Source organism: Fringilla coelebs (assembly GCF_963513975.1).
Source record: "Fringilla coelebs genome assembly, chromosome: 5".
In the NCBI taxonomy this organism is placed as follows: Eukaryota; Metazoa; Chordata; class Aves; order Passeriformes; family Fringillidae; genus Fringilla; species Fringilla coelebs.
This window is the reverse complement of record NC_140033.1, coordinates 2,720,091-2,743,373: the sequence shown is the minus strand read 5'-3', so window position 1 is coordinate 2,743,373 and position 23,283 is coordinate 2,720,091. Positions and strand designations below refer to the sequence as shown.

General features: G+C 48.2%; 1 protein-coding gene across 1 annotated transcript in view; it reads right to left on the bottom strand.

Annotated features, from left to right (window-relative positions):
• Positions 1 to 23,283, bottom strand: part of PLXNA4 (plexin A4) — a gene marked incomplete at both ends in the record, with an annotated part of 438,509 nt that overhangs the window by 59,837 nt on the left and 355,389 nt on the right. The window contains 6 exons of the mRNA XM_084206497.1: positions 4,197 to 4,364; positions 5,948 to 6,084; positions 11,761 to 11,878; positions 12,486 to 12,637; positions 17,149 to 17,339; positions 21,002 to 21,098. Of these exons, the coding sequence (XP_084062623.1) occupies positions 4,197 to 4,364; positions 5,948 to 6,084; positions 11,761 to 11,878; positions 12,486 to 12,637; positions 17,149 to 17,339; positions 21,002 to 21,098 (863 nt within the window). The remainder of the gene's footprint in view (positions 1 to 4,196; positions 4,365 to 5,947; positions 6,085 to 11,760; positions 11,879 to 12,485; positions 12,638 to 17,148; positions 17,340 to 21,001; positions 21,099 to 23,283) is intronic.

Sequence of the window (23,283 nt, the reverse complement as noted above, 5' to 3'; positions counted from 1 at the left end):
ATGTTCCATCCCTGGAAATGCTCAGATCATGCCTGGAACTGTTCAAAAGCTGTGTGGATGTGTCACCTGGGGACACATTTTGGTGGTGAATGTGTCAGTGCTGGGTATAAGTTGGAGACAATTATCTTAAAGGTCTATTCCAGCCTTAATTATTCTGTGAGTGATGAGACGTGTGCAGTCCCAGCCGTCCATCCTACACACCCTACAAATAACCTAGTACCCCTTAAACAAACACCTCACCCTTATTTCCATTTTTCTGGGATTTGGGATGGGAGATCCCATCCATCCTAGCAGCTACACACCCCACAAATCACCCAGTGCCCCCTAAACAAACACCTCACCCTTATCTCCGTTTTTTTGGAATTGGGGATTGGGGATTTGAGATGGGAGATCCCATCCATCCTGGCAGCTAAACACCTCACAAATCACCTACTACCCCCTAAACAAACGCCTCACCCTTATTTCCATTTTTCTGGGACTTGGGATGGGAGATCCCATCCATCCTAGCAGCTGCACACCCCACAAATAACCTAGTACCCCCTAAACAAACACCTCACCCTTATTTCCATTTTTCTGCGACTTGGGATGGGAGATCCTATCCATGCTAGCAGCTACACACCTCACAAATAACCTAGTGCCCCCTAAACCAACACCTCACCCTTATTTCTGGTTTTTTTCTGGGATTTGGGATGGGAGATCCCATCCATCCTAGCAGCTAAACACCCTACAAATCACCTAGTACCCCCTAAAAAAAAACTTCACCCTTATTTCCATTCACCCTTATTTCCATTTTTCTGGGACTTGGGATGGGAGATCCCATCCATTCTGGCTACACACCCCACAAATCACCTAGTGTCCCCTAAACAAACAGCTCACCCTTACTTCCATTTTTTCTGGGACTTGGGATGAGAGATCCCATCCATCCTAGCAGCTACACACCCCACAAATAACCTAGTACCCCCTAAACAAACACTTCACCCTTATTTCCATTTTTTCTGGGACTTGGGATGGGAGATCCTATCCATCCTAGCAGCTACACACCCCAAAAATAACCTAGTACCCCCTAAACAAACACCTCACCCTTATTTCCATTTTTTCTGTGATTTGGGATAGGAGATCCCATCCATCCTAGCAGCTACACACCCCACAAATCACCTAGTATCCCCTAAATAAAAACTTCACCCTTATTTCCATTTTTTCTGGGATTTGAGATGGGAGATCCCATCCATCCTAGCAGCTACACACCCCACAAATCACCTAGTACCCCCTAAACAAAAACCTCACCCTTATTTCCATTTTTCTGGGATTTGGGTGGGGGATCCCATCCATCCAGCCATGGGACACAGGGTCCCTGCACCTCCAGGCTGGGCAAAGCTTTGCTAACACACCTGAGGCATCTCCTTGGCTGCTCCTTCCCCTCTGCCTGGCAGCTTCAGCAGAGAAACCAGGGAGCAAGGAGGCTGTGGAGAACTCCTCACCTCCCAGCCACACCTGAGGCCAGAGAGGAAGAGGAAGGTCCCTGCAGCTTTCCAGGGGATTTTCAGGAATTCACTCTCCTAGGCTGTCAATCTCGCACCTTTAAAGCAGCACTGAAGTGGCTTTATAAGGGAGTAAAGTGATTTCTCATTTCACTGATAACCTGGACTCTGACTGGAAATAAAAGCCCCAAATGGAAAATCCTGACATTAAAGCTTCAAGCCCAATGTGCAAAGACTCAATCCGGCTAAATCAGTAAATTCCCTCACGGTAATTAAAGGCACTAATTGATTTGTGAAAACATCTTTGGGATGGGAGCTGAAATGGGGGGATTTACAAGCCCTGCTCCTAATCCCCAGGGACTCCAATCATCCAGTTTGACAGGGAAGCAGAGAGCTGCCTGGATGAATGAGGGGAGACTAAGATTTCTTATTTTGTATCTTTTCAAGGAAATACCAGTGCATTTAATGACCAATTTCTCCCTTCCTGAGGCCATTTCTCCAGGCTTCTGAGAGTTTGGGTACCACTTTGATGCTTTCCACAACCAGGGCAAACGCTGCTCTCAGGCACCTTCATGTGAACCCTGTGAATTCACCAAAGCAGCATCAAGGGGGTGAAGAGAAAAAGGGATCCCTAACGAGGATAAAGGCTCTTGGATAGGGCAGGGAGCAGGGCTCCCTTTGTGTTTCATCTCAGGACAGAGCCCTGGGGCTTTCAGGCACCATGACCAAACAGGCAGGGCTTAGTCCTGAGGCACCAAGCCATGAGGGCTGGGGGAAATGTGGGAATTTCAAGTCCATGAAGGCTGGGGGAAATGTGGGAATTTCAGATCCATGAGGGCTGGGGGAAATGTGGAAATTTCAAGTCCATGAAGGCTGTGGGAATTGTGGGAATTTCAAGTCCATGAGGGCTATGAAAATTGTAGAAATTTCAAGTCCATGAAGGCTGGGGAAAATGTGGGAATTTCAAGACCATAAGGGCTGTGGGAATTGTAGGAATTTCAAGTCCATGAGGGCTATGAAAAATGTAGAAATTTCAAGTCCATGAAGCCTGTGGGAAAGGCAGGAATCACAGCTTGCAAACTGTGAGAGAATGAAACGGTTCTTGGCTGAAATATTGCTAAAATCATAGAAATCGTGGCTTAAATGTTGCATAAATCATTTGGCCACTGTAGCAAACTGCAAAGAAGCAGCTGCTCATCTGTGACCACTGAAGCCACCCCTCCCCAAATACACCTACACACAGAATTTGGAGTGTGGAGGGACCTTGGGATGAGATAAATGTGATGCTATTGTCCAGTCCTCCGAGGCCTGGGGAGAAGAATGTGATTCTAGAAGAGACACTGGGATGCTCAAACATTCAGGGGAAGATGCCATGGGCAAAGCACCCACCCAGGTGCCAGGGGCAAGCTCAGCCCAGCTCAGACTGCAGCTGGTGTTGGACCAGATAAGGAAAGAGCCAACCCTGGGAGGTGGAAACTTTGTCCTTATCAAGTGTGATGCCTTGAGAAGGCTGACCTAGAGCAGAGGCTGGGCAGAGTACCAGAACAGAGCAGGGATTCATGGAAAGGATCTCCTGCATGGATGCACCTGGGGCAGCACCAGAGCCCAGCCAGGGCTGCACCCAAGATGAACCAAAATGGCCCCAAAATCCCCAAGCGCTGCCGGGGTCTCTCCCTGGGGTCAGTTCTGCTCCATTTGCACCTTGCAGTTCATTGTCCCATCCCAGCTTCAGCCCCTGCAGTCCCACCCTGCTTGTTTTTCTCTCTGCAGCCCACGGGGTTTGTGCTCCTGGCTGAGATTTGGCTCATTTGTCCTTGGTGCCCAGCTGGAGCAGGAATTGTTTTGTCTCCCTGCTCTGTGCACAGAGCTCACCATCCCATAATATGAACCCAGACCCACAGACTAAAACATCTCAGAATGTGGAAAATACAAAACCCTGAGGCACCAAGAGAACTCAGCTGTGGAAACTCCCCTGCCCAGGGCTGGGACATTCACACAGAGCCCCTGAAGGCGCTCACTCTGCTGCTGGGCCAGGATGGGACATGATGGAGCCAACTGGGCTGGTGCAAGAGGCAGCTGTGTCACCTTAGAAGGTGTCAGAAACTTGTGATCCACCACATTCCATCATCCAGGTGTCCCTGATCCACAGCTTTCCATCATCCAGTGGGAAACTCCCCGCCGGGTGTTCCCACCTGAGCATAAACCCAACAGAGGGTGTCTTCTGGGGATTTTCTTCATTGTTTCTTTGGGATGCCCCTTGTCCTCTGACACATCCACTCTGTGACCATCACTTCAACTAACAGACATCAAAATTGCAATGACCAAGTTTTGTGGTGCCTATGAGTGGTGCTATCTTTCTACTCTCATCCTTTCCTTTTCTTCCTTATGCTTTTTCTTACGTGATATTTTTAGGCTTTTGTATTTTCATATTGCTAGAGATAACAACAACCAGAATGGCTTTGTAGCTAAAACCAAATAATTCTAAAATAAACCTATATATATTTACATATATATATTTACAAACACTGATCATTCAGTGTCATTTCACTCTAATCCACCCTGAGGGATTTATTGGCTCTGAAAAGTACCTCTGCTCAAATTCTTGGTGGGCACAATGCTTGGCAATCAGTTTTCTACACCAAGGGCCAAAGTTATCAGAGCAGTGCTCCTTTAAAAAACCATGGGAGTTGGGAGAAGGGTTTTTCCTGGGATACTCACCTGAAGATGCTCCACTCAGGCTCGATCCTCAGGATGGTGGGATCCTCTACATATTCATAGTGCAGCTCCTGATGGATCTTGGCCTTGTCCACTCTCACAGACACCTTCACCTTCTCAAAGCCTTCATAGGAGGCCGTGGTGTTACAGACAATGTGCTTGGTGGATCTCCTGGGAGGAGCAGAAAGTAAATGTGAACCAGCAGCAAAACAGTGCCAAAAAGAGCCCAACTATTTATTCTTATGTCCTGTGGCTCAAACCTGTGCCCTGAAGAGGTGGAACTCGGTGGGAACCATTTGTGTTCCTCTAGCAGTGCCTGGGGAAGCAGCATTGCCTTTTCACTGGTTTAAATAAAACCACAAGAGCCCTGATCTCTCAGGACTCAGAGTAAAATCTGAACCCCAAGGGCACTCCAAACCAGGCCTCTCTGCAGAAGTATTTCTCTGTGATTAAATACTTGATGGATGTTTCCTTCCTGCCTGCAGACATGTGCAGCAGCAGCTCGTAAAAGGGGTGTTTGCACCTCAGCTTTGCAGTCTGGGATCATAAAGTTTACTTTGCATTAGGACTGTAAGTCTTGTTTAAGTGCAGTTTGCAGCATGCCTGGGACCTCTGGAAGTGCTAATATAGTGGGAAGCATTTTATGATTAAAGAGGATTCTGCATAAACCTTTCCTTTTTGGCAGGGCTCAAACCCAACTCCAGGCCTGCATTCCTTTCAAAATGAGTCAAAAATCCGGGCACCAAACATTCTCAGACTTCCCAGCCCTGTGATTTGTTATGCAGCCTCACCTTATACCCCTAAAATGGGGGTGTAAGTCACCTCCAATGACTGCACCCTCCAGGTGCCCTCTAAAATCCCCCAAAAGACAGTGCTCAATCCCTCCTAAAATTCCCCAGCCTTCAGTGAGCATCTCCAAGCAGCTGTGGCTCCCACTTGGCATTTCAAATCACAGCCTGTGACTTCACCCTGCTGAATTTCGGATGCTGGATCGCTCCACAGTCATGACAGGCTGCTAAAGAGGATCCCCACAGCCAGGAGAGGGAAGGGCATTGCCCCAGGGCAGTGCTCCCAGGTCTCCTGTGAATGAGCTTTTCCTCTGCCAAGGACATATTTGGGAGAAATGTGCCAACTTCATCTTCAGCCCCCATCTCTCCTGGCAGCAAAATGTGTTGCTCTGGGTAGTTTGGAGCTGCAGGAGCCCCTGGGAATGGGATTCAGACTCATTCTCACAGGGATCAGGGAACATCCAGCAGGTAACACTGACATTAAGCCTCTCTGAAGCGCCATTGAGCAGGAGCCAACACGGAGCTGAAACGTTGCAAATCATCCATTTCTTAGCACTACAGGACTATTCTGGGATAAAAGGGAGGTGGTTTAGTACTTCGAACTGATGTTGTCAGATTTTCTTTGTCACCTCCACTAAAGCAGGGACATGAAAATGAATCTTTTAAACGACGCACTCCCAGAGCAAGTAGCGGAGCGCAGGACCGTGGAGAATTGTACTGAAATCTGACAAGAGGCCACGGGAAAAAGCACATCAAATACCAGTCAAAACAATGAAATAAATCCTATTTTCTCTCCCCAAAACATGGCCAGCGAGGCTGTGCATGGTGCAGAATGCACAAGTCCTGCTGCAGCAAAGGAGGCACTTGAGGGACAAGGTGTCAGGGCTGCAGGAGAAGTTTCCTGACTTTAATTGGCATTTAATCTTTCCCACTCAGGCAGGAGCAGCAGGAAGGGCTCATCTATACCTGTAGAAGAGGCAGGGTTGTCTCCCAAAGGTCACAATGACATTGCTGCCAGCGTTGAGGTTGTTCCCTGTGATTGTCACCTGGGTGCCACCCGACACTGGTCCTCGCTTCGGCTTCAGGTCGGAGAGGGTCAGAGTCTGTGGAGGCAAAGGGAGGTGTTGGGGACACAGCAGAGGGACCTTCCCTCTCCTGTTAGTGCTGGAGAGAGGGAGGCACCACCAAGAATTAATCAGGGCTTCTGAAGTTGGCCACATCTGGCTGATAAAGGAGCCTGGGGTGACACCAGACCTGTCAGAGACCCTCTGCTCGAATGCCAGGTTTGGTGGGACAAGTTCAGACCCAACCCCAGCCTGTTCTCACTCCTCCAAAATGAGATCTGCCCCTCAGAAATATTCCTACAAAGACAGGTCCATGCCTGGAGCACCTTGGGTCACATCCTCTCCTCTCCACTGCTTGTTTGGCACAGCCCAGGGGTCTCTTTGCTGTCACACAACACCAGCACTGCAGGATAACTCAGGCAGTGAACTGGTTTGGTTGGATCTTAGTGGGGAATCTCCACCTCCAAACTGTGGAACTCACAAGTGATGAAAATTGTTTGGCTTTGAGAAGATCACTCAATTTTATTGATTCTCAGAATCACAGAATAGTTTGGGTGGGAAGGGACCTTAAAGATCAGCCAGTCCCACCCCATCCATGGGCAGGGACAGCTCCCACCATCCCAGGGTGCTCCCAGCCCTGTCCAGCCTGGCCTTGGGCACTGCCAGGGATGAGGCACAGCTTCTTTGGCCTCACCACTCTTACAGGGAACAACTCCTTCCCAATATTCCATCTAACCCTGCCCTCTGGCAGTGGGAAACCATTCCCCCTTGGATGGAGGAGAGCTCAGCAGAACATCTGAGTTTGCTCTTGCCTCTCCCACACAGGATCCCAGAATCACTGAGGTTGGGAAAGACCTCCAAGGTCATCGAGTCCAGCCTGTGACCCATCCCCACCTTGACAACCAGAACAGAGCTCATCCAGCTGTTCTCTGAACACCTCTAGGGATGGGACTCCATCACCTCCTGGTGCAATTCCGATGTTCAACAACCCTTTCTGTAAAGAAATTCTGATGTCCTGATGTCCAACCTGGACCTGCCCTGGTGCAAAATGCCCACACACGACCCTAAATCTTTCTCTTTTCTGACCTGGGTGTTGAGGCAGCCTCGAGCTGTCCTTCACTGGCACATGGTGGTGGTGGTGGTGCTGCTCTGAAATGCCACAGCCACAGAAGCAGCACTGCCCACTTGAAGAGCTTTTCCCTTTTCCTCCTGCTTTTCTGAGCCTCTTTTCCCAGCCTAACACAGCGTCGTGTTAATATATCAAAAAGGGGCACAATTCCTTTAGAGGCCCCAAATCTCAAAACTCTTTTTCTTACCTTGCTACCCTCCCTTCTTCCCCAAATCAAGATAAAATACTCGCGCTCTGAAGGCACAGATCACCCTGTTACCACAATGCAGAGAGGAGACATCAATATTCAGGGAGAAATTTGGTGTTACAGTTTATTCTTTCATTTGCATTTTAATAGAAAAACTTTCCATTCAGTCCCAAGTGAAAAGCTACTATATGCATTTAAATGAAGATTATTTCTTTCCCCCTCTCTTTAAGAATGATGACACAAGTGCTTGAAGCTCTCAGCTCCTCTGAGCGAGCAGGTACATCATGCAGTCACCTTATTGAGCTTTGGAGACCATTAATCCATGTTTATAAAACCACCTGACACACACCACAGCTCCCACTCTCACACACACAGAGCCACCTCTGTTCCCAGGCCCCTCTGGTTTAATAATTTTGAAAAACAGCGGCAAGATTTCCATTTTTCCATTTTGCTCCTATTCTAAATGCAGCTCTTGGAGGAAGGGCAGAACATGAAAACCAGACTTACAGCTCTGTAGAAGGATCTGCTGTCAGAGCTGGGCACTTTCTGTGTTTAAACCTGGCTGGTTATCACCTGATGGTTTGGAAGCTGGTTTTATCCTTAGAAACATGGAATTTTTGAGGTTGGAAAAGACCCCTATGATCTGCAAGTCCAGGCATTAACCCAGCACTGGCAAGGCCACAACTAAAGCACCTCTCTGAGTACCTTGAACACTTCCAGGGACAATGATTCCACCACTTCCATGGGCAGCCTGTGCCCGTGCTTGACAAGAAATTTTCCCAATACAACCCCTTCCATGATGAAAAAAAAAATCCTAATATCCCATCTAAACCTGCCCTGGCCCAGCCTGAGGCCGTTCCCTCTGCTCCTGTCCCTGTTCCCTGGAGCACAGCCCGACCCCCCCGGCTGTCCCCTCCTGGCAGGGACTTGTGCAGAGCCACAAGGGCCCCCTGAGCCTCCTTTGCTCCAGGCTCAGCCCCTTCCCAGCTCCCTCAGTCCCTCCTGGTTCCCCAGACCCTTCCCAGCTCCCCCAGCCCCTCCTGGTTCCCCAGACCCTTCCCAGCTCCCTCAGCCCCTCCTGGTTCCCCAGACCCTTCCCAGCTCCCCCAGCCCCTCCTGGTTCCCCAGACCCTGCCCAGCTCCCCCAGCCCCTCCTGGTTCTCCAGACCCTTCCCAGCTCCATTCCCTTCCAGTTTTGAGGAGCTCAAAACTGGATCCAGGATTTGAGGTGGGGACTCAGCAGTGCCAGCACAGTGGGGTGGGCACTGCCCTGGTCCTGATGGCCACACCATTCCTGATACAATCCAGGTGCCATTGGCTTCTTGGCCACCTGGACACACCTGGCCTCATGTTCATCCACAGATCCTTTTCCATTGGGTGGCATTCCAGCCATTCTCCAAGCCTGGAGTGTGATTTTCTGGGAATATTCTCTACCATTCTCTTTTAATGGGATAAAAACTGCAGGAAGAGTATGGAAATGCAAAGGATGCACTTCAGCACTGCTCCTTTATATTTTGGGTACCACCTCAAGCTCTGATGGCAGCTCCCTTACTGATGGACATCCCCACCTGTACAAATTCCTGCTACCTTGATGGCTGATGCTGGCAGGTGACCTCCCAGCTGGCAGAAAATGGGTTGGGAATGGCCAACCTGGTGCCCAAAGCCCACACAGCAGCATCTGATTAAAAAAATCATAGAGGAACATGAGCTAAAGACCCAAAAAGAGCTTTGTCCCACCCCTGGGTGGGTTCCCTGCCCTCTCCTTGGGGTAGGTAAAGCATTTTGGCATTTTGAGGATCCTCACAGGCCACAGCCACAGCAGGAAGGCTCCTTGGCAAAGCCCTGCTGTGCCTGGAGCCAATCTTACAAATGGGTTTGTTGCTCAGCTTTCAAAGCTGTGATCAACCTTTAATTATTCACAGTGGCCTCCCTGAATATTGCACAGCACATTCACAGCAAAGCTCCAGAATATTCACCATTTCCTCACTGGTGGAAGGTGGTGGAAAATGCAAAGAGAATCTTGTGGATCTGTGATTGACTCAAGAGTGACAATGACAGAAAGAGAACAGGAAACTTTCTGTGTTTTCTAGGATTTTACCTACTTTCCTCAGCTTCCCAACCCTTTCTTTCCCCCAGCACCTCCTGCACACAGGTTTTCCAGAGAGAAGCACCATCAGAGCTGGGTCTAAACTGCCCCCCATGGAGCTTGTCAGGTTCCTATTCCATTCCTTCCAGGAACACAGGAAGAGCAAGCTGTGACTCAAACACAGCTTGTGCACCTGGGTTTCATTTCTAGAGGTTCCACAGTAGCAGCAAGAGGGGAAAAGATTAAAGGGATGGGTGGGGAATGCTCCCCAAAACAAGGATTTTAGGAGCAGACTCAGAAGCAATGTGGAGCAGCCCACAAGACCAGCACTGAGACACAATATTTTCATCTAAAGCCAGAATAAAAGTAAACTTTCTTCAGTAAATGTAATATTTTTTTTCATTGAAAGACTGGGGCAATAATCACAGCAAGAAAATTAATAACTAAAAAAACCCATTTCATTTAGATCATCATAAATTTCATTTCAGCTTTGTTTCCCTCTTGGCTTATTGTACTTTCTAATGCAATTTGCAGGTTTTGATCACAGATGAGTTTAAAACAAAGAAGCAGCTATTTGAATTTAAAAGTTCTGGTTAGAAAGGTGGAGAAGAACCATTCTAGCATCTCTAAACTAAGCCACCTCTTTCTTAAAGCACTGAAATTAAATACTCTGTTGAATGCAAACCATCATCTCTTTAAATTCTTGCAAGACAGGGAAAGGCTGAACCAACTTTGACCAAGTTTTCCTTCAAACCTCTCGAAAACCAGTTTTCCAGAAGATTTGCTATGAGTCAAGAAGTGACATTTATCTCCCAGGTGATGCCCTTCCTTGGTTTTCAAACATCTTCTTTCCCTTCAAGCTGCCACACTCCGCTGCAGGATGCCAAGGCACGCTGAGATTCCTGCAGCAGCATCTCTGCCCTCCCGGCAGAAAAACCCGAGGAAGCCAAAAAAACACAGCTCCCACTGTGAAGGCAGTGGACACGGGAGAGGGGATATGATGGGCAGGCTGGAGAGTGTCTGTATTTTGGTTTTTTTTTTTTTTTGTCTAGCACAAAGGTATGGAGGTGTTCAGCAGAGAAAACCCTGGTGGCTTCGTGCTCGTGCCCTGGCAGCCGGGAAGGCGGCAAGCGGAGGGAAAAGCTGTCACAGATGGACACGGATGATCAAAAGCAGACAGTAATTCCAGGAGTAGCAAAGGTGACACGCTGAAGTGTAATGTCCTGGAAAGAGCCCTTCTGGCTGCCTGGTAGGGGCTTTCTCTCAAGGTGTTTCTGCGCCCCTGCCACCGCAACACCTGAGTGACATCGGGAAATGCAGAGAACAGAGAAATTTCTGTAGCTTGAGGGGGGAATCCAAGACATTTGCATTCATTACAAGTTCCCTTTCCCATAAAGAAATGCTCAGGCATGTGAATAATTTCAGAAGAGACCCATTCTCTTGCAAGAGTAGAGAGCTTTTGATGGGAACAAAGGGACCCTCTCATCTCAAACCTGCACAGATCTGAACAGATCAAGGCCAGACAATGCTTGCATGTCCCCAGCAAGGGGCCTTAGAGGAATAATCAGGTCTCTTGGACAAGGAACATCATCAGAAGGGAGGAAAAAAGCACAGGTTGAGTGTACAACATGTGTTTGCACTTGAACTGAAGCTGAAGCTTGCAGGTGTCTCTTGTTTCATCATGGAGCATCCAAAACCAGCACTGAGCCCCAGTCACATCCTACAGCTCACCAGCAGCCTGAGCTGGATCTGTCCTGATCCCAGCGCCCCTGGTGTGGATGGGATGAATAAACATCTGGGGAAATCCAGGAGGGAGGAGAAAGAAACCCAATCAAGACCATCACACTCATGCTGCTGAAGATCCCGGGGTTTTAATGAGTACTGGCAACCCCCAAGTTTCTTCTGGACAACACTGGTGGCTCCAAGCAGAGGGGTGCTGGTAGCAGAAGTAACACACCCAAAAAATAAAGGATACTAAGGAAATTTTTCCCTTTTTTAGCTCTTTTTTTTTTCTTTCCTGCACAGCACTTTTAACTATTAATGAGAATTTTCTGTATTAATTTGGACCGCGGCCGCATGGAACTGTAACTGGACTAATAATCTGGACTATTATTAGGTTGTTAAAACTTTAATTAGACCAGCTATTTTTGCTGGGAACAAGATGTTGAAAGGAAATGGAATGGACAATTTGGTGCACCGGAACGGCAGCGAAGAGCTCAGAGGCTCAACGTGGTGCAGGACAATGGGCAGAGGGAGAAAAGAGGAGCAAGGCCAAGGAGTTCAGGGCCAAGGAGAAGTTTTTCAGGAACTTACCATGAAGTAGTAGAGCTGAGAAGACCTGGCCATGAACTCCGGCTTGCACTCGGCCACGCAGATTTCCACAAATCCGGCATGCTGGCTGGGCTTGGCCTCCCCCATCTCACACACGATCCTGCGGGGAAAATACCAACCAGGAGCAGAGCTTGAGGGGTGGTTCTGGTAAGGTGGAATTGCAGCTAAGAGCCCACACTGCTGAGGGATGGACTGAAGATTGATCTACCCTCTTCTGTCCCATCCAGAAACCGAATTGTGGATGAAATTATTCTTGAGAAAGTGGTGGCTTCTGGCCGGGACAAGTGCTGAGGTGGTGTAAATCCACTTAAATACAAAGAGAAATGCTGGGCTGGGGTCTGGCTCCATCCCTCTCAGCTCCAGCCTGGCATGGTGGAGGCAGCTCTAAGGTTTAATGATCACTCCCGCATTTAGCAAGAGGCTTTTCAGCATTGCTGCCTTCCAAACTGGAATTGAACACTTTGGGGTGACTGCTTGGTGAAAAACAGGATAACTTCAGGCCATTTGCCATGAGGCTCACCTAAATATGCAATCCAAACACAGTAACAACTGGATTATTAAATAAATGGAGTATCCCAAGCTGTACATGAGGAACAACCTCTTCCATCCCTCAATTCCCAGGCTGGAATGGATTCCTTGGGAAGCCCTGCAGGTAGGAATGTCATTAGGTGTGCTGTGGCTTTTGCTCTGCCACACACCCCACTTACTGCTCTGCTGGGATGTACCCTTCCACCAGGGGCTTGCACTCCACACCCGCCACTTTGACGTGGGACGCGATATCCCGGAATTCCAGCCCCAGGTTCTCCCCACGGATGGTCACTCTGGTCCCTCCCTCACGAGGGCCTGTCACGGGGTTGATCTGGGGAAACAAGCCAAGAAAAAGGAGAATGATAAAACCAGGCACCAGAATCCTGTCTGCGGCATTCACATTTTCTGGAAAAATCCCTTTGCCCAGGATTCTTCTCCTGGGAAGCTGAGAAGCCTCAGAGAAAAAGGAAAACAATATTATCTGATTTGCTTCTCCTGTGTTTTGCTGCTCTGGAATGTGGTTGGAGATTGTTTATCCAACAGGTGATTGTTTGATTGGTTTCATGTGAATTGTTTTGACTTTATGACCAATCAGGGCCAAGCTGTGCTGGGATTCTGGAGAGAGTCACAAGTTTTAATTATTTTTAGCCTTTTGTCTGTATCCTTTCTGTATTCTTTAGTATAGTAAAATTTAGCATTCTTTAATATAATATGGTATCATAAAATAATAAATTAGCTTTCTGCGAACATGGAGTCAGAGTCATCATTCCTTCCCTTCGTCTGGGGGCAACACAAACACAATACCTGTCTGGTGAAAGAACAGACAACTTTTGGGGATCACTAGGGACACTTGTAAATGCTGAACAAACCTACTTCAGACACTCAGAGTATGCAAAACTCTGCCCCAGACCTCGTTTACTCTCTTTTAACTACTTGCAAAACATCCAGAGGTGAGTGGACGAGTTTTTGTAGGGATTTGTGGAGCTGCAGCTGAGCTTTGCACTTTGTAGATGTGAGCCATGGAAAGGCAGCAGAGGGACACGGTGCAGAGAAATGGGAGAAAGAACAAGACAAGGAAATAAAGGCTTGAGCCAGTCACTTGAAATCCTAAATTCCCAGCCCAAAGCATGTGGAGGTAATGGTCATGCAGCAGAAATTCAGCTGAAAATGTCCACTGGGAAAAAAAACAGCCAAGCCACAGCAGGAACAGGGTGTTGGGTTAGGTGTGGAGGAAGTGGATGGTGACTGAGACAGCAGCAGCAGCTGCTCTCTGCCAACACCTCTTCCTGAAAGAGCTCCAGTTTCCCTCCTGGGACAGCTGGGGCCATTGGAAGGGCGGGCAGGGAGCATGGACAGATTACTTTTGGATCTCTGAGTCTCAGCACCAGAGGAGCAACCATCCCAACCAAGCTGGGGGCTGCTGGAATGGTGTTTGCATCCCAGCCTGGCCCTGCACCAGACCCTCACAGGGTCCTGCTCCATCCCCCTTGTCCAGAGCCAGGTGGGAATCAGCACTGGAACTGTCTCCTGAGCATTGGAACAACACCAGAATCACAGGGCTGGCCCTTAATTATCTCCATCCTGCCCTTCCAGCTCCTCACCGTGCCCCCTTTGCCATGCCACTGCCTGCTCGAGAGGGGTCCAAACACTTCCCCTGCAGGGTGTTCCTGCTGCCTGCTCAGGATGCCATGGCTGCCATCTGCCAGGGCTGGCACAGCTCTCCCTGCAGTGAGCAAAGGGGAATTCCCTGTCTCAGGGCCATTCCCACTGCCCCTGGCTCTGCCAGGTGGGAATCCGGGGCTGGCAGCCATGCCCGGCGCTCCCAGCACCCAACCTGGCACCAGGGCTGGTGTAATTCCCACCCAAAGGGTGATTTTTAGAAGGCCCAATAGAAGGCTTAATAAAAGGAGGGAGAGCCAGGTTCCTCTAGGGGATATTTAATTTTAGGATATTAATTTTAGGATATTAATTTTAGGTGTCGTGAACCAACTCTTCAATAAGTGTGACTTATCTCTGACTCTAAAGGAAACCAGGAGGTGTTTATGGTGGTTTGTCAGGAAAGAAAAAAGAAGGGGAAAGGGAGAGGGAGAGGGAAAGGGGAAAGGGGAAAGAGAAAGGGAAAGAGGAAAGGGAAAGGGGAAAAGAAGGGGAAAGGGAAAAGGAGAGGGAAAGGGGAAAGGGAAAAGGAGAGGGAGAGGGAAAAGGGGAAAGGGAGAGAGGAAAAGGGAAAGGGAAAACTGTCTAAAGCAGAAGATTTCAAAAAATTCTTGCTGTAACTCAAAAAGCAACAGGAAACTTCCTAGAGCAATGCCAATACACACACAATGGAATTCTTCCCTGGGCAATATTTCATTTGTGAAGGCCAGCTTCAAAACCCACTTATTTCCTTAAATCAGGAGGGCCTGAGATTCTCCCAGAATGGCATGGAAGATTTTTTTAACCCTATTTCACAGCTCTGCCATAGATTCAGCCAAGAGGAAGGTGTTGCCAGGTTGTTTTCACAGCAGGAGGGGAGGAGCCTGTTCTATCACAGGTGAAAAACATGGCACGAGACCTGTCAGTTTTGGAGAGGAAAATCCAGGCAGGGAAACAAAAGCTGCCAGGAAGACTCAGCTTCCTCTGAAAACCCAGAGCTGCATCTCAGTTTCCAGTCTCTGCTCATATCAACTGCTGCTTGCCGCTCCTAAAGGAGGTTTTTGTGGCTCAGCAAGTCTCCAAGTCCCTTAATTTCCCTGAGTGGCTCTGTAAATGCCAGAGCTGGTACAGAAATGGGGAGATCAGTGCTGCAGGGGGTGTGAGTGCCCCTACAAGTGTGAGTACACGTGTTCTTCCCTGCAGAGATCCAGCCCTGGCTCCTCTCCAGGCTCTGGATGCTCCCACCCCACAGCTCCAGACCTACCATTAGCTGCAATATATATCCAGTCACTTGAGATTACTTCCATGCTAATGGCTCAGAAAAAGGCCTTCCAAGAGCTACTTAGGATTGCAGCAGGCAGCTGGAATATTTCATGAGTGAGTGTTGCAATGATCTGTTTGAGCTCAGAGAGTTGCTGGAGGAAATGCCAGCAGAATTTTGAAGCACTCTGGAGCTGTAGGGTGGAGAATGAGGGGTTTGCTCTTCAAAATGAGGCTGGAAATGAAGGATTGGGGTTAAAGCATGGCAGGGAAATGTGGGTGAACCTTCAGAACCTCTGCACACCCAGGTCCTTGTGTTTTAGATTTCTGCTTTAGTTGATCATCCATCAGCTGCCCCATACCAAATTCTATCATTGTTTCACAAGGTCTGAGAATCTGAAAATATTTTTTAAATGTTTCCCCCAGCTCCAAGTGATTTTCAAGACCTCAAAGTTGAATTTTCAGTTGAATTTAGCTGTCTTTTCTGGCTGTCTGGGTTTGATTTCACAGTTTCAGGTGGTTCAGGTGGGGTCTCAGATAAATCCAAGTAAAGTAGAGACCTTCACCTTGGAAACACCAGAATGAGCCATAAACATCAGAATAAACTGAACTCCAACAGTTCAACTGAGAGAGAGCTTTGAAAGCTGGTGAATGACAGGGAGATGGATCAAAACACAGGGAAAAGGGTTATTTTCAGTAACATCTAGGAAAAACAGATTCAACCCAGCCTTTGCTCTCCCCAAATGTTCAAGCATAGATATTGGTTTAGGGCTCTTCCATAACACCCACACTTTTTGAATCTGAATCAAATGCAACTTTTAAAAAAGCCTTTCTTGCTTTCTAGGAAAATAACCCACCTAACTATTCCTACTGAACCTCCACTGCGGAGCCTGGATTTTCCTCTTTTGCATTTCCCCATGTTTTCCCTGTTTCATTTCCCTCCTGATTTTCCCATTTGTAAATCAGGCCCTGGCCACGTTGAAAAGGTGCTCATGTTGAGTAAGACCTGGTGACTGAGAGGTGCTCAAGGCAGGAGGCAGCTGGAAGGGATGGAGCCATCATTTTCAAGGCTCAGGTCTGTCCTGCTGCCAGTCCTGTGACCCTGAGAACATTCCTGGCATTATGGCAAAGGCATCCTAAGACAGCAGACAAAAATCCCTTTAGATTACAGGCCTGACTTGCCTCCCCTGCCTTGTCTCCCTTAATCTGCTCCTTGTCTTTATGGTCTTCCTATTCTCTTATTTCCTTTTGAACCTTTCCTCCAGCTTTTCCTTTTTCCCAGCCAACATGATTGAAAGGGAACTCTAACAAACTAAAAAAATGGACCCCCATCTCTCTCTCTCCAAGGCCTTCTAAGGATAAACTGTCCAATTAAGAAAGGACACCTAAATTATTTTCACTTTTAACCCAATAACCAACCACCTGTGCCCACAATGGGGACTTTTTTATCCAATGACACAAAACCACCCAAAGCCCTGGAGAAGAAGGTGGAGAAGAAGGAGCAGCACTGCCCCAAAGCCTCCATCTTGCTTTATATCCATGACTGCATTCCAAACCCTTAAACTCTGAGTTTCCCAGCCTGTGGTGTCACACACTTCTGTTCAAACTGCACACCCACAACCCCAGCTCCATCATCCCATTCTGGAAGCTTCTCCAGGGCCTCAGGTCAGTGCAGTGTTCTCTGGGGGTCAGAGCCTGGCAGCACAGACAGTCTCAAATTCCCAGCAGCCAGGGCTCCAACACCCAAGGTCACCATTTGGTTGTAGACACATAAAAATTTTGTTCCTGCCTTTGAAGCCACCATGGCCTCACCCCCCAGAGTGCCTGAGGCTTTTCCTGACCTAGCAGAACTCAGCCCTGACCTCCCCGTCCCCAACCCAAGCCCAAATCACGGAAAACAAACCAAGGAAAGAGAATCCCCCAGCTTCCCGCAGATCCACGACTTACATCCGTGATCTTGGGGTTGGTGCACTTGCCCTTGGTGCTGGAGAGCTCCAGCCACTGGCTGTCCTGGGCTGGGCAGTGCTGCTTGAGCGTGCACTGGTTCTGCCCCTGGCACCAGCCGCACTCGAAGTCGGGGTCGGCTTTCAGGCAGAGTCCGCAGCTGTCCCGCATGGCCCCGCACTTGTACAGGTGAACTGCAGGGACAGCAAACACACGGGGCCTGAGAGAGGCAGGCAGCTCAGGGGAGGGGGGATGGCAGTGGGAGGAAGAGGGGAAAGCGTTCTGGGCTGCTCGTGTCAGAGGTATGGCTGCAAGTCTCCGGGGGGGTGAGTAATGGGGGGAAAAACGTGGGCATCCTCCTTGAAATAAAGTTAATTTGTTAGTTCATCCTTCATCAAAGGTGTTTTTGGAAGCTGAGAGCAGGAGGGATGAGGGATGGAAGCAGAAGGTAAGGTGAGGTAAGGGACTACAAGCACGAGGTTGGAGAAAATGATGCCTGGGCAGTGATTTGGCGTCAGTCCCTTCCTTTCTCACAGACTGAATGTCATAAAGTGTCACCAACAACCAGCCTCAGACTCAGCACTTCATCCTAAAACCTTCAACCTTCATCCTAAAAGAATTTTCTAGACCTGGCCAACCCACAGCTTAAACTTGGGTGTGAAACTCGCCAGAATTTTGTGTTAAGGTGATGCCACTCAAGTTTCCCACTTGACAGAAATCCCAAAAGGTAACAGTAAATACACAGTGGTTCATTATTAGGCTGATTCCAGGGATTCACAACCAGCCTTTACCCCTTCTTCTGCTCCAGAAATTCAGTCTGATTCCCACTTTGAAGCAGAGTTGATTCCACTCTAATACAGACAGCAGTGATTAATGCTTAACTCCATTTTGAGCTGTTAAGTGATTAGAAGCACTCTGAGCTTTTTCTAATATAACCTAAAAATATTGAAGTCCTCCTACAAAATGAGATCATGCTATTTATCCTTATTTTACAGATGTAGAAACTGAGGCCTGGCTTGCACAGAGGACTGATAGCAGAATTCTCCTCCTGGAAGCTGAAGGTGACAGAATCAAGGCTCTCAGACTTCTTCTTTCCTTCATTTGTGGGCACGTTGGGAGATTTTCCCTCTGTGCTTCTGTTTTGCTGTGCCTGTGGGTGACTAAAGTGGTTTTTGTCTTTATACAATCCCAAATCAAAGCCTTTGGAAATATTTATGCTGAAAGGCTCTGTCTCTCCCTACCTTCCCCCTCAAAGTCAGCAAGTATTGGCCAATGCAAGAAAAACTCAGAAACTCTTTACTTCTCCAGGCTGGGTGCAAGAAGAGTACCCAAAAGTACCCCAAAAATCCTGCAAAACATCTGTCAAACACAGTGTTTTCCAAACACCTCTTTCCTTAGTTTTCTGTGGAATTTCCTCAAATTTGCTGAGTTGTTCTGCTTGAGATGCTACCAGTGGGGATCCCTGTAGATAATTTAGCAGGTTTGGGTCAGTTTGGCACTTCAACCTCCCAGCCCAGCCCATGGTGATGCTGGATGTGAAAGCAGTGGTATCCTGGTCACCTCTGTGTGGCATTGCTTCCACGTGGTATCTCTATGGGCACATGCCTAAACTCTCCTCCTGACCAAAAACATGATGCTAATATCCAAATTACTCATCTGGGAGAGCCACCAGCCAGTGCTGCTTCCCGGATTTTTTCCTAGTCATTATTTGCAACATTTTGGCTTGGAATAACCCAAAAAAGGCCTGTGCAGGAGATGATTCTTGAGTTCACCCCCTGGTCTGTTTGATGTTACTGGCACAGACAGTCCTAAAATATGATCATCATGATTATGAGATTTATTTCATTCCCTTATCACCTATAATAGCTCAGTGCAGCCCAAGAAAAGGATTTACATTTTCAGTGTGGATCACCTTGTGTCAGGTGTGCTCATTTTTTAGTAGCAAATAACTAAGCAGGACTGGGGCAAGAGTCCAAATTCTGACCTCAAGCAACACTATTGAAGGTTCTCCCAGTCCATGGCACTCTTTGGGCCATGGAAATCAGCACTGCCCTGGAAACACCTTGGCACAGCTTGGAGAAGAGGAGACAACTTCAGAGCAGAGGCAGGGGGGCAGTTTCAGCACAGGCTGTGCCTGAGTGCCAGGGCTGGGCAGGAATATCCCACTTGTGTTTGCTGAGTGGATTTAACCCTCAAAAGCCACAGTTTTGGGTTTTGTTGCCAGAACTCTGCCATTCAGAGGGGGAGAAGGGCAGATGGGGATGTGCCAGAGGGAAAAGAGCTGCCTTTTGTGTTGCTCTCCAAGTTGAACGTGGTGGGAACCTCACCTCAGCATGAGGGTGGGTGTGTGTCCTACATTGCCAAGCAATGTGCATTCTGTTTGCCATCTGTCAGAGCTGGGGCAGTTAACTGCTGATCATGGGGCAGTTTTCCTTATCTCTTCTACAACCCATCCTCCCTCCAGGGAGATATCATCTGCTAATAGTTCACTGAGTGTCCCTGCAGGGCTGATCAAATTCCATCATCCCACTGGGAGATGCTCTGCCCAGGGGAGGAGCCAAGCATTCCTACCTGGATACAATCTGAGATTCTGGGACAGCAGAACAGCTTTTCCACTGGATTCCCAGAGAGACAGCTGCCTCTTCCACTGGATCTTCAGAGGAAGACTCCACCCTTGTACAGGATCCCTGCTCCAGCAGAACCACCCCTGGCAGTGCAGGAGGGCTGAGCCACAATTCCAATGGCCCTGCTGCCAGCACCCTGACCCACAGGGTGTCAGGTTGAGTTCTGACCCTGTCAGTGTTGTTTTGATTTACTCCATTGTTTATTTTATCTTTTTATATTCTTCCCTATTAAAGAACTCTTATTCCTGTTCCCATATATTTGCCTGAGAGCCCCCTTAATTTCAAATTTATAACAATTTGGAGGGAGGGGGTTTATATTTTCCATTTCAGGGGAGGCTCCTGCCTTCCCTAGCAGATACCTGTCTTTCCAAACCAAGACAGTGTGGAACTGTGTGACAGCACCATGGGAGAACCTGTTGGGGATGGATTGAGTGGGAGAAGGTGTGGGAAGTGTCTACGACATGGTAAAGAGAGGGAGGGAGACATTTCTGAGAGGTGATGATGTGAGAAGAAGAGAATCTGCAGGTGTGAGCTGCAAATGCAGGGCAGCCAAGGGGAGGGGTTGCCTGGGGAGAAGGTTCCAGGGTGGAAAGACAAGAAGGAAGAAGAAGATGTAGACAAACCATCCATCTCCAGAAACACCCAGCCTGCCTCAGGGCTGTGGCTGGATGTGCATCCCCCTCTGTGAGTGGCACACCAAACCTGTGCCATCGGTGGTGGTTAAACACAGGTGGCTTTCAGATCCTTTTTATCATCATCATCATTTTATTTTGCTCAGAATTCTCCCGCTGGAGAGCTGCAGCCTTCCTGCTCCCCTCCTGCCTTCTCCTGCTCATTACTAAATTGCCTCTGAGCAGAGAGCCCTCTCTCCTGGCATGTTAACTTGAAGAGCATCACTGCAGGAGAAATAAAGAGGGGGAGAAAAAACCTGGGGAGGGAGGGGCGTGAAAAGCAGACACGAGGACGTGGGGAGAAGCGGGAGGCAGAGACGATGAAGGGAGAGGGAGAGCGGCACAAGTGGGAGGGAGAGTTGCATTTCTCAGGTGGAATGAGAGAATTGGAGGGCTGGGGGGAGGCACACAAAGCACTCAGAAATTGGTAATTTGCAGAGTGCAGAGAACAAGTGTGCAGCAGCCAGCACGGGGAGACGGTGGCGGCTTTGTTAAGTGTAGGGAGCGAGGGCCCGTTGCTAAGGTTACTGCTTCCAAGGACAAGTTGAAATAACTCTTTACCTTTGTTCTGTGCTGGGTTGTCAATGTTGAAATTCCCGTTCCACACGACTGTCAGCTCCACTGGCAGGCTGTTAATCTCCATCCCTTCATACGAGTACTAGAAGTGGGAGAGGAAAAACAAAACAGACCAAAAAAATGAAAAAAAAAAACCCAAAGCCAGACTTAGAGAGTGCCTGGAGGTGGGGAGGGGATGGGATGAGGCAAGAGGTGGTGCTGAGCATGGAGAACAAGAGAAATGGAGCTGTCACTCCCCTCCCTAATCAGCAGCGCCTGCCAGAATGCCATGGGATGCTCCCAAAGCTGTGGAGCTCCAACCATGCCCCTCACAAACACCCACTTATCCATTAGATGAACATTCATAGAATCCCAGAATGGGAATGGAAAGGACATTAAAGATCATACAGTTCCACCCCTGCCATGGCAGGGACACCTTCCACTGTCCCAGGCTGCTCCAAGCCCCATCCAACCTGGCCTTGGATACTGCCCAGGGATCCAGGGGCAGCCACAGCTGCTCTGGACAACCAGAGCCTCACAGCCAAGAATTCCTTCCTAATATCTCATCTGAACCTTCCTTCAACTTAGAGCCACTCCCTCTTGGCTATCAGTCAGAAAAATATTCCATGATGTAAGTGCATTTGCACGTGATGGACCCTAACTTTGAAATCCATTTTTTGGGTGTTGAGCGCAGCTTTGAAAAGTGTTTTTCCAAGTTGGGTGCAACTTTGAGGTGTAAATCACACATTCTGGGTTCTTCCATCCAGCTGTGCCTCTGCTGCGTATTCCATAGGTTATGAAGGGGTAGGTAAAGTTATTTACACTAGGGTTGTCTTGAAAAACTCTTGGAAGTTGAGTAAAGTCTCAAAATCAGGGAAACCCCTTGAAAAAGGGGGAAATGGAGCCAGTGTGTAATTATAGACCTGTCAGCCTAACTTGGCTTCCCAGAAAGAAAGTACATCAAATTATTAAACAATCAATTTATAAGCACCTGCGAGATGATAAGGTGATAAAAATCAGCCAGCACAGATTTGTCAAGAACAAATTGTGTCAACCCAATCTAATTTCCTTTTTGACAGGCTTAATGACTTTGTGGATAAAGGGGAGGCAGCAGATGTGATTTATCCTGATTTCAGGAGAGTGTTTGCTACTATCCTACAGCAGATCTCCACAAACAAACCAGGGAAATATGACCTAAGAAAGGACACCATAAGGTTTATGTAAAAACCATTAAACAAACAAACAAAAAAAAATCAGATAATTCCATGTCAAGCTGGGAGGATGTTTCAAAAGGAATACTGTCCTGAGTTTGGCGTTACTCAGTATTTTTACTACTGACTTGGATGATTTCATGACTCTTCTGGAGGGGGTGGAAGAACCTCCAACAGCAGGGTTAAGAATTCAAAACAAACTTGACAAATTGTAGAACTGGGCCAAAATCAACCAAATGAAATTCAATGCTGGCAAATGGGGACAATTTTTTCAGTAGGAGGAATTGATGCAAACTGCTCTGAAATTGGAGTGGCTGGGCAGTGCTGCAGGAGAGGGCCTGGGGACTGCTGGAGATCATGAACAGACTGTAAATCAACAATTGCTGCCAAAACCCAAACAATTCTCCTTTGGGGATGGAGCAGATAGAGTTTGTTACATGTGTAAGCCCTAGGAGGCAATCACTTTTCCCTTCCTGGATCCAGAAAAGTTTCAGCTGGAGCAAGGAGTATCCAGTTTCCAGGAAATATGTCTTAAAAAGCTGCAAAAAACTTCTGAGAGCGTTGGACAGAATTAAACAAATGCTTGTCAGGGGCAGTCAAGGCACACAGAGGTGACCCCAAGGAAGGAAATGGAAGCTGCTCTCTGGAGGGCTTCTCCACGTGGTGCTGAGTGCTTTTTTCCACCTAGATTTTGATTTATCTCAAGCCAGTTCACCCAGGGTTCACCCCGCTGCCCACCTCCATCAGCAGCTTCCACCCAACACCTCACCAAAAGGCCAAAGCCTCGTGGTGGGAGAGGAGATGGTTGATGAAAGGACAGAAGGGAGCAAAAAGAAGGGGAGAAACATTTTGTGTCTGCTACTACTGCTGAGCGCAGTGCACAATAGGATTTACCCCCTCCAGTAGCAGCAGATGCTCCTGCAGTTTGTGCAAATCCATATCCTGAGCACTTGCAGCATCCTGCCCTTTGGTAATTTGGCTTGAGCACACTCAGGGTGATAAATCCAGAGTGGTTTCGTGGTATTTCCCCTTTGTACCTCAGACATGCCCAATAGTGGGGAAACTTCTGCAGGGATC